At 34.2% G+C, this 12,354-nt stretch overlaps 1 protein-coding gene across 1 annotated transcript in view; it reads right to left on the reverse strand.

The window, feature by feature from the left end:
* EYS (eyes shut homolog) overlaps positions 1 to 12,354 on the reverse strand; it is a 765,693-nt gene that overhangs the window by 324,206 nt on the left and 429,133 nt on the right. The window contains exon 33 of the mRNA XM_072926499.1: positions 11,142 to 11,394. Coding sequence (XP_072782600.1) covers positions 11,142 to 11,394 — 253 coding nt within the window. The remainder of the gene's footprint in view (positions 1 to 11,141; positions 11,395 to 12,354) is intronic.

The following is a 12,354-nucleotide window of genomic DNA, read 5'->3' on the forward strand; positions in this document are numbered from 1 at the left end:
GGTTTTAGCTATCTTAAGAAAGCATACAAAGGACCAGAGATGTTACTGCACTAAAGGCATGGCCCTCTTTATGTTTATTTGCTCCAGGCTTCCAGCATTCATTTAACACACTTACACAGCACGAATTAGTGACTTGATTTAAGAATCAAAAAAAGAAAGAGCTCCAAAATCCAGAAGAAATATAGAAGATACTATAACCATAATAATGAAAACTGAAAAGATAAAAATAGCTTTTTTCAGAAGTTGGGATGCTGTCATTTGCAATGTTTTCAAATATTTCAAAATTCATAATTGTCTTAAGATACCCCAAAGCACAAATTCCATCTCAAAAGATGGAAAGCAACACCATTTCATTTTATCAAAACTCAGGAATTTCTATGAGTCCCAAGATGTCCAAACAATATGTTTGTTCAAGTGCTTCACTGTGCTCCTGTGTCAGACATGTTAGTATGCTTTCAAAGAGAATAGTAACAGAAAGGGCACGACTTTAGACTAGGAGGGTGCCTACAGCCATTTCTTTCCCATGGTCTCAAAAACCTCTCCTGTGACCCCAGCAGTAATTTGGGGATGTAGGCTGGAGTAGGCAGACAAACATAAACCCAAGGGTGATGAAGCAGACATAAAGGATATTGTGTTTCACTCTAAACCAAAATACAATGCACAGTTTCTATGCCAGTAGTGCCAATTCCTGATCAGGCCATACAAGCTCATGGAAGAATAACTGAAACAGATTATCTAATTGATTATCTAATATACACTTTGCCTGTAGAAGCAGCTCAAGTAAAATACAGTGAATTTGTACTGAAGTCCTCCATACTCAATATAGGTATAACTTCCACTGCTTACTGTGGTTGGAGGATTCAGGTGGTTTTATTCCTTAACCAGGAGTTGGCAATTCTAATACTTAAGCATGCTGTTAATACGAACAATCTAAATCTTAAACAAAAGTTTGAAGGCTGAATTTCTAACCGAGCAATTTTTCTATTTTTATTTATGTGACCTACTGAGGTTCATTGCCTGGACTATTGACCATATAAGAATGTAAATTCAGATGTTTTGCCAAGTCCTTGTCCTCACATATTGTTTTATATGATTCCTGAAGCTACTACCTTTAAGTGAATGGAAGATAAATAACAGAGTTTAATAGTTCTTTCCTTGATCTTGAGAAAATCTCTTCAGTGTGGAAAAAAAATCCAGTGAGGTTACAGTAAAAAGAGTCTCCCATAACTAAGGAATTTTGGTTGATTCAGTATTATAGAACTTGGCTCTATTTTTCAGTCTTGAACAGGAACCTATCTTTCAACATGATGGATATCCAGTAGTCTTAAATAAAAGCTGCAAGATTTAATGTTTCACAATTTTAGAAGTGGTCAGGATTATAACTTACCACCAGAGCATCACTGATAGATACTCTATATCGTTTTTACATTTGAGGTTAAGGAAAAAGGCAGAATATAAAAGGCAAACAATTACTAGAAGAAAAAATTAACAAAGTTAGAAGAATTGACTTAAGAAATAAGAAATAATTAACTTAAGAAATAAGTAGAATAATAGACCTATCTGCTCCAATGCATGATATGGAAAAAAATTAAATCCCTTCACTTCTTTCCCCCTACTGCCTTTTGATATAGACCCATGAAAAAATAAGTATAGTAAATTAAGTTTATTTCTAATCCTGATAATGAAATTCTTAGTTTATATTTAATTCTGAAATTGAAGATTTTTAATTTCTAAGTACTAAATAAATTCAACACAAAATATATATTTTTTGGCCTAAAATAACCTGTGTTATAACCACATTCACATAAAGCTTGTCAGCATGTGAAGCTTGTTTACCAAATGTCATATCGCCACAGCTAAAAGCTGCAGTTGAGTGTCTGAACAGTTACTGATTCTCCCTCTACCAATTATTATGAGGACTCATAGAGAGATAGGTGGGATAATCAGATGTAATGCATCTTGGAAGAGTTCTATATTTTTGGAGGCTGATGGTCTTTCAGATTTTGAATTCATGATATTTCTAAAGGTCTGAAACATACTCTACTTACGTGAAAAGGGTTTGCAGAAGACACAGAAGCCACAAACACCAGAATAACTGAAACACCTGGTGCCGAGCTTAAATTTCAGAGGAAATACTAGAGCATTACATAATAGAAAGTTTGAAACTTGCACTTCAAAATAAGAAATGTGTAGCAGATTGTCCAGTATCAGACACTTTTAATCTCTCTTCAACAGAGAAAAAAATGTATACTGGACAGTTCTTACTCCTCAAATCAAACACAGATAATAACAGTCATGCTGAGGTTAATTCTAAAAAGGATGTTTACAATATCTTATTTTTTAAATTGAGGTGTATAAAAAATAATCTATTAAAAAAATCGAATCTGTCTATCTTTTGTTTAAAATTCCACTTCCCTCAGAGTGCTTCTATTTTACAGTATAAAAGCAATTAAATTCCTCTTACCAAAAAAAAAAAATCCAAAACTATTATTTTTACTAATATTTACAAAGATAAATATATTCAAAATAATCCATTAAAATGGATTATTTTCAAGTGGTCTTTGGAATCCAGAGAGGTCCCAGTTAATTGGAAGCTAGAAAATGTTGTCTTGGTTTTCAAAGAGGACCCTGGAAACTAGAGGCTTGTCATTCTCACTTCAATGCCTCCTCAAATCATGGAAAATACAGTTCTGGGGAGTATTGAGAAACACATGGAGGGCAACAGAGTCATTAGTCACAGCCAGCAGGGCCTCATGAACAGGGAGTCCTGCTTATCAAACTTGATTTCCTTCTATGACAGGGTAACTCACCTAGTTATCTAGGGAAGCCATTAGGTGCAAACTTTTTGAACTTTTTATTATGTCCCTCACTGTATCCTTCTGGATGCAATGTCCAGCACTCAGTTGGATAACCATGTTGTATGATGAGTGAGAAATTGGCTCCAGGATTTAAAGACACTGTGTTACCCATGATAGAAGCACAACAGAACGGAATTGCTGTTCTGTGTAAGGAAAAATATTTTTTCAGTCCTACAAATATCCTGAAAGACTGGATAGGAACTCATATTTTTAAATTTACTATCTTCAGTATATTTTAGACCCTCCAAATTTTCCTGACTTAATTATTGTGATACTAAATAAATTCCAAACAGCAAATAGTTCTAAAGGTCATTCTCAAATTATTCTTTTAGAGTTAATAGTGTAAAACCTGCTTGTGGTACACAAAATGACTGAACTGCCATATGACTTAGTGTTTGTGACCCTTTAAACTGCAGCATTTCTTTGGTATTTGAATATATGACAGTTTGCTAAAAGTCAAATCATGATGTAAGTAAGGATTAACAATCTTGCACCTGCCCATCTTGCAATAAAAAAAAGACTGTTTACAATAAATCATACCAAGATAGGCTAAATAAATTTTTTCCTTAGCCCACAGAATGGAAAATAGTGACTGAAAAGCTGTAAGATACAAACTTTAGCTGGAGAGCAGCCTTTTCCAGCCAATAAGAACAGCGAAGCATTATTCATTTGGTATATTCTTGATCTATTTAGATATGCAGAATAGGCATAGCCTTTCCCTTCTGCAAACAAGCACTTAGCAACTGCTTAATTATACATAAATGGACAATCATTTAAAGCTACTTAAGGCACCTCTAATTTCTGAAGCAGAGCTAAGACAACGAAGACTTGAGAAAAATTGCTCCAGCTCCACATTGTGTGCTTACTAATAGTGAAAAATATGTTGTGCCTTTCTTTTCAAGAAGAAAAAAAAAGAAAAGCTATATATGAAAAATAGCTGGGAGGCTAAGCCAAGTCACAGGGCAGCTTACTGTTAATCAGGAACAATTATCTCAAGAGTATTGAGTAATCAGTTTAATCTTTGTGACATGTTGACCCATGTGACATCAAAAGAAAAAGTAGGACTGGCTTATGAAGTCATTTTATGTTTTCCATAACTGCACATAAAGATTTACTGGCTACCTGAAATATCACAAACCCTCTGGTCAAAGGTTTCAGGTGCAGAAGCCATTGTTGCTCACAAATCTACAAGGCTGTTAAAATTTGAGATAATAAGAGGGCAAAATGGTGAGGTAACATGACACACTGCAGTAGGGATACTGTTTTACTCGTGAGAAGATATTACCTCTTGCTTCCACCAGAATAAATATGGAAAATTTTAAAACTGATACACTGACAGAAGCTGAGGGGTGCCCAGGAAGAGCACAGGCATTTTACTTTTATTCAGGCCAATAATATGTACTATTTCAAGTCTTGTTCCTAAACATGTCACCCTGAATATCCTATCCCCTGTTACGTCACTGTGTATACATTTGTTTTGTCTTGTCCTGACCCTACAATGTTCCCCATCCATCTACATGAGACAATTTTTCTTTTTTACCCTCCCCATCCTACAACTTGCTTCATTGCAAACACATATCACAGCATTTTGGAAGATCTGTTTTTTTCCTTCTTTTATTTTCCAAAGCCCACTAACCTTTTTACATCTGCACACATATGAGTGATCTGAGAACAAAACTGAGATGTATAGATAATGGTTAGCCAACACTTCCTCTATTTTACTGTAATATCCATGTAAGCAGAGATCCCATCCAAAGATAAAGAATGATTTTCCTTTTTTTTTTTTTATCCTGAGAAGGAATTCACATTATTTAAACTTCACTACAGATCAAGTTTGCTAAGATTTTGAAGAATGCTTTTCAATTACAAGACTAGAGACCTTGCACTAGAATCCAATAGGGCAACACTCCTGTTGTACTCCTCTCTTTGGTTCAGATCCCAGACACTATTAGAAATTACCACTGCTGGTGACCAGTTACTTGCTCAAGGGAGTCATACAGGAATCTCTCTGCTTCCTCAAACTAAGATGAAGAAAAAGCTGAACTGACAGTGTTTACACTTCCTGAATGCTGCTAAATCATCTCTAAGGATTTCTTAACTCCAGGGAATGTAACACTGCCTCTGAGGAGCAATCTGTGCGTTTGGGATATTTTTCATATTATGCCAGAAAATAGGTTTGTGGAATAAATAACAAGAAAAAGACTTACTCAGAGGTTCTGAGGACTCTAAAATCCCTTCTTATTTTAACCTGTATAAGTTGATAATTATGATTTATTTTCAATATAATCAAAATAAGGTATAAGAGCAAAGCATAATTCAATAACTGCTCTGAAATGTAAATACAAAGTGTGAGCTACATGGAACACCTCATATATTTTATTTGCTATTCTTCAAAGAAAAAGTAATCCTCATTGTTTTAGGTTCCTCAGAACCCACTACACAAATGACATTTTAAAATTTTCAAAACAGTACACTTGCTATGCTGATGAATATTAGCCCACATGTTATATAGTTTGCTTGGTTCAAAAATCTACAAAATAAATCAATCTTAACATACAATGCTGATAGTAATCAAAATATCAAGGAAAATCTTTTGAGCTACAGGAAAAAAAACTTCCCTAACCCAGAAATACTTGTACTAGTCAATGTATCTTTTGTTGTTTTGTGTTTGTTTTGGTTTTTGTTTGTTTGTTATTTTCCAATCATATGGAAGTTAACTATGCCTGTAGGAAATTTCTTAGAGTAACATTTTTCAAACACAGATGCTATGGAATATTTCCCGGTTCCAGGAGCAGATGATGCTCATGGATCTCACTGGCTCTGAAACTCTAAATGACAGGAGATACTGAGTGGCATAAATACTGTTCTCAAATTACCTCATACCTGAAACTCAATATCTGCTTTCATTGGCAGGTATGCCAAGAGTTTTATTCCCATTATCATGATTTTTTCTGCTTTAATGTAGCTAGGAATATCAAGCACAACGAACCTCTGAGCAGATGGACAATGCATAGCCTAGAAGACATTTAAATATTACTAGAACACTTTTGATGATTAGAAAACAAAAGATATTTTTCAGCTCAAAAGGGAATTTAAATTTACTTTGATACAGAAACCTAGAAAATATCAAATTATGTATAGTTTTTAAATGAAACTTTAATTTCTTAAATTTTTTCTCATTGTGACAGCCATTTACATAGAATTCCCACAGATTTTCCTATACATCTGGCTTGCTTAGAAGTCTGAGCACACAGCAGAGTAAAAAATGCACTTAAAAGTTGCAGGCTATCAAAATGCTTTTGCCTGCAGGGCAGCAGGTTGCACTTAAGTAAGACCAGAAATAGGCCAGGCTTGTGATTACTCTTCTAGGTCTTCTTTTCAGAACTCTAGGGAAAATGACTGCTTGTGAAAGAGGTCTGGAAAATTACCAAGTTCAAACTTCTATCAATTACAAATAAAGTGCAAATACATCAGTGTTCAAAGCACTCACTTTGCATGAAATTCCATGCTAACCTATATAGCTAGTAACTTCATTATGTCAAAAGTAATTACCTTCTTGATGTGGCAGATATAATAGCAAGTGTTTAAAAACAGCATATGATTACAGATACTGAGAACAGGGAAATTACAATGGAATGAATAGTAATATGTCTGGCTGAACTGATAAAAGACAAAGCTTAAAGGAATAATGAGAGTGATGAGATATCCAGTGAATATAACATAAACAATTCAATATGATGAAGACAGATTAGGTGGCAAATGCTTCATGTAGTTTCAACATTTTTCAGAAACCAAGTGTACCTTGCTGTAATTGAATAGAACTTGATTAAGGAGAATGCTGAAAAAGCATTACATTACCAAGAAAAGCAGTGTGTAAAATCGAAACCCCTGATACTTACTTTATGATAGGGGTGTTTAATCAAAATGTATTCAAAATTGGAATATTTGCAGAGCAAGATTTTAAACAAAATAATACAGAACAGGAAGAGCTTTGTAGTAATGTACCAATTTGACTATTAGTGATATGTTCAGAACATATTTGATACTTTAGGGAATCTTGAAGGAAATAATGAAATATTGAACACAAGCAGTGAAAGTAGGTGACTCAATAGAGGGATGAAAATCCACTTCAGTAAAAGTATTTTTTTAATGTATGTTTTTTCTCCATTATTAATGGAAGTAAATCCAGTTAGCTGCTGTGTAGTAGCAGATGTGTTGTTAGCATTCATATCTGGTTCTGTCGGGTTTTGTCTTTCAAATGTCTTTGTGAGCTCTGTGATCCACATACATTACAAAAGCAGAACATTCCAAGCAATATTCAATTCCTTTGCCAAAACCCAAAGTACAAAAAGAAGAATAGTATATATTAAGGAAAGGAGAAAAGTTTGCATCCTATCCCAGAACAGTCATCTAAAGCAGATGGTGTGATTTTTCTTCATTTATTACAGTGATATGATTTACACAGATTAATGAATGGATAGCTATAGGTAAGATGAATCCCACTTTTGGTGACTGGATGCTTGCATAGAAGTAAATTCTAAGTCTTTATAAACAATGTCTGAAAGGAAATTCTGTCCTAACCATTACAAGGTACCACAGAATCCCAGAATAACTGAGGTTTGAAGGGACCTCTGAAGTTTATCTAATTTAATCTCACCTCCCCACAGTAGGGTCAGCTACAACAGGTTTGTCAGGACATTGTCAGTTTGAGTCTAAGTATCTCCAAGGGTGGAAACTGCAATCTCTCTGGACAACTTGTTTCAATGCTTGGCTGCCCTAAGAGGATGGGTGGAAGGAAGGAAAGGAAGGAAGGAAGGAAGGAAGGAAGGAAGGAAGGAAGGAAGGAAGGAAGGAAGGAAGGAAGGAAGGAAGGAAGGAAGGAAGGAAGGAAGGAAGGAAGGAAGGAAGGAAGGAAGGAAGGAAGGAAGGAAGGAAGGAAGGAAGGAGGGAAGGAAGGAAGGAGGGAAGGAAGGAAAGGAAAGAAGGAAAGAAGAAAAGAAGGAAAGAAGAAAAGAAGGAAAGAAGGAAAGTTCCCGGCATTCAATTTGTGTCAATTGTTGCTTATTGGGCAATTACTTGCTGGCAGAGTATGGGAAACTGAAAAAGTCATACAGAACTTCACATAGTGCTAACAGACATATGATTAAGAACTTAGGTCATCTCCTCTGGCCACATGAAAGAATTTCTCTAACAAGAAATACTTTATTTCTAAGAGTAAATGTATTTACAAAACATTGCCACAAACAATGTCATGGCAGTGGAGAAGCACACCTGGAGACCACATAAAATTTTTTTTCTGACAGATATATCTCATCTCTCATAGCCCTTTTCTAGAGATCCCTGCTACTCTAAGGTATCTTAGAACTTTCTGTAATATATCTATTGATTTTCAGATAATAATAGATATTTTAAAATATATGAAAAGTACATACTACCCATTTTTTTTTCCAGAGACTGCAAGTTATCTGGGTGGGTCACTATAAAACCCAAACAAGCTAACAAAACTCCCCAAAACCACAACAACAACAAAAAATGCAAATAAAATTCCTTTTAGGTCATATCTTGATCAGCTGGAAATCCACAGTGGTATGCTCAGACAATATGACCTCTTGAGTATAGGCACAGTATCAGGAGGCAGTTCTGGCAGTATTAATTTGATCTGTGTATTTATGTATGCATACCGAGAATGAAATCTATGTAGACAAGCATTCACAGGAAAACAACTGTATTCTATACCCCACAAATATGGTTTATTTGTCTTTTGGCACCTTTATACATATCTTTCCTGGTCTAGAATACTTTTCTCCCCCTAAGTGCTTTAAGTCAATGATATAAAATAATTTTTTCCAAGACAGATCCTCAAGCAAAGTGAAAAGCAAAAAAACACCAAAAATCCTCTCCTTGGTTTTATGGGTACTCCTTCTGTTTTATAAAAGTATAGTATAAAAACATAGAACAAACCATTCAATATTCCCTAATACTTAATTCCAGAATTCTTAGGTTTTTCTATGTCCTTTTAATTCCTTGAATTTATTTTTGAAATGTTGCAATGTTCTAAAAGTAGTACTGCTTTTAAAAAATGCATCAATCAATTGTCTCATTGTGAAACGAGAAGCAGCAAGCTAATTGTACTACATAAAAAAAAAAAAATTACCTCAAAAGATATACACAGATATATACCTGTGTATACTCTGTACCTATTTTACATTTAAAATGTTGATTATACTTATGTATTATAACTGTAGAAATACCTCCTGAGTTTAGATGTAAGAATGATGAAAGGAACACCTGAAATGTTGAAAAAATTAATGTAGTGAGGTGAAACTTCAGTTGCTGATCTTCTGTCAGCATTGTAGCAGCCTCCAACCTGCTTCTCTACTGACCGAGTAGTCTGTGTGGCACAAGGTGAAGAATACCCATCTGTGACAGGTATGGCAGCAGGTGCCACAGCAGTTGCTGTCAGGTGACAATAAATCTCTTCCAAGCACCTGGAAACTTTGACAGACACTTTTATCTTTGCATAAAAACACCCCACCACCTCAAAAAGTTCTCTGAATAGAAATGAGGAACTCAACAGAACACCAGCTGATAAAGGCCAGAACCTACTCCACTGCAGATGTACCGTGCAATCTAGGTAACAGGGCACACTCATGAGTTCTTTGTCAGACACAGCAGTCAGTACACTATAGATGTATATATATATATATATATATTTGTTTCAGTACAGTATAGTTAATATACTTGTATAAGGCAGAACTTGAAGCAGGATAACAGGTATGTAAAAATAAATGGTTTGTCCTTAAAAGTTTACAAAATTCTGTTTGTACAGATGTGACTTGTGCCAATAAAACCAAGTAGGAAATTTCATCATTAGGGTATTCAAACAATGATTACTTTTCAGTATCCATCAGTAACTTTATACCTGAAGGTTTTGTAAGAAGAAGATCTACATAAGAACACTTGATCAGATTGTTTTAAAAAATATTTTAAGAATCTCACTTACTTTTACAAATAGATGTGTTTTGAACTCAGAACTATTGTTATCTGTTTTAGTGAAAAGTAGTTCTTGAGACACACTACTCAGCTGAATGTTTCAAAAAGTACCCTGACTTCATGAACAACTGATCTCCATGCCTGGATCATGCAGTTTTGTCGCCAGTATTAGCTGAATTTTCTCTGTTGTCAGCTGTTTAACATTAGCTAATAATTTTTTCAGGTTTATATTTGTCTCTTTAAAGAAAATAACTGATGAAAATGATGATTAACAGACAGTCTTTGAAGGAAAATAGTCAGACAATATCAATCAAAAAATGGAGGATGAGTATGTGATTCTTGTGAAGAAAAAGGAAGACCAAGCAGTTCAGTCAATCACTCAATCAATCAATCTCAAGAGAATTCTGTATACCAAAACCCAATATTCTCTAGAACTCATTTACCCAAATTAAAAAAATCAAACAAACAAAAAGCAATCAAAAACCCAAACAAAACCAAAACCAACCAAAAAAAAAAAAACCAAACTAAAAGAACAAAACAGATCTCAGCTTATTTTTTATACAAGCAATCCATTTGCAGAGTTATAGAAGTAAAAAATCTGAAACTATCTGTAAAGAAAATGCCTCATACATGCTACCTGTGTAATACTATTTTTAGTAAAATGAAGAGGCTATAATGAAAGTACAATCTTCACAATGAAATGTTACACTTCTGTTACTTTTGACTTTTTGGCAAATATTTTTAAACAGGATATGCTAATTTTGGCTTCCCAAAAACATCACTACAAACAACTAGAATGGCAGAGACTTTGAGAGGTTTGTCCAATATATTATTAGTATAAAATCATCTAGGTGCACAGAAAAAGAAGCACTCAGAAAAGACATGAACTAGGAAAAAAGAATCAAAGTCCCCATGGAATAAGGCAAATTATCTTTCTCTCCTGCTGACTAGCCAAGGAAAAAGGGAAGATTGGCATTAGAATCAGAGATTAAACACAATATGAGTCATACGAAATTGTAGACTCTGGAAAACAGAAAACCCAGCTAAAAGAAAGTGGAGTTTTCCTTACTGGACGTGAAAGATACTGGGAAAAATTATTTTGAGAGAAAAGAGTAATTTTGCAGTTACATATAAATGCAATTAAGAAAGGATGTTGGAATAAATACAAAAAATAGTTAGAAGGGGTCTTAATAATTGAAATTAATATATTTCCAATATTCTTACCATTTTAGAAGCATTAACAAGGATAAAGTTTGATACATGTATCGTTCAGAATTTCTTTCCACTCACCTTCAGACACTTCTCCTGAATGTAAATCAGGAGAAACATGTTTAGACCAAAGTTCCATAGATACAGCCAGTGCTGATGGAAGGTCATTGTCTAAAATTTCAGTAGGAAACACTTCAGCCACTTCAGTGAGAGTTTTCTTGCTTTGGGGCATAGTAGGTAAACAGGTGATATTGTTTATTCCATCAACACAAAGAAACCCAGTGGAACAGGAGTGTATAAGACAATCATTGTAATTAAGCTCACAGCTTCGTCCCTGAAAGAGAGTTTTCAAAAAAAGAACACTTTTTGAAGGCCATTTACATTTCATAGAAATGTTAGTTACAATTATTGCATTCTTTTGATTCTAAAATATTGTTTGCTTATATTAAGGTGTTTACACTTTCAAAAGGAAATATCATGTGGAAAATATTCCTTAACTAATTTAATAGTATAGTTGGATATTTTAAATTTTAACTGAGTGGCATTTTGACTCTGATAATCAAGAAAAATAATTTCCCTACAGACTTGTAATTGCAAAGTATTAAAGATAATATTGTTACCAGTAATAAAAAGTGGTTAAAATAATAATCTTCAGTTAGAATGTAGGTTTAAAAAAGACGTTTTACAGAGGTCTTAGCTGTCTAATAATCTATGGCTTGTTCTGCCTTGCAAGCCCATTGTTTGTTGTTTGTTGCTACCAAATCTGCACACAGCTGCCTGTTAATAACTTGCATTCACAGTTAATGCTTAGAAAAGAAAAAATATAGTGGCAGTCTCTAATTGGACCAGGCATTAATTTCCTATTTTTTTATCAAGAGTAACAAGTCATGCAAAGTCTGAAATGTCCTCCCTAGTAATAAAGTAAAAATGTTCAAATTCAGTGGTCTGTAAAAAAAGGCAAGAAATAATTATGTGAATTAAAAGCATTCTTGAAGTATGAAATAAATATATGCTAAAGTCAGGCCTGGGTTCATTTTTTCACTTCTGTTGCAATGAACTAATAGGCTACACGAAGAAAGACAGCTTACAGCTATCTTAAACAGATAATACATATTTGGATAACTATTTAAAATACACTCACTGTCATCCCTGAAGACAGACATCTCTCACAACATATTATCATTATATAATTTCTGACTGAATGTTCTCCTGCAACTGGAGCACATGTAAAAAAATCCAAGCCTTCTTATACACTCCTGTTCATTACACACTTTCATTCAGACAAATGCCTAAA

Source organism: Taeniopygia guttata, chromosome 3, assembly GCF_048771995.1.
Source record: "Taeniopygia guttata chromosome 3, bTaeGut7.mat, whole genome shotgun sequence".
NCBI lineage: Eukaryota > Metazoa > Chordata > Aves > Passeriformes > Estrildidae > Taeniopygia > Taeniopygia guttata.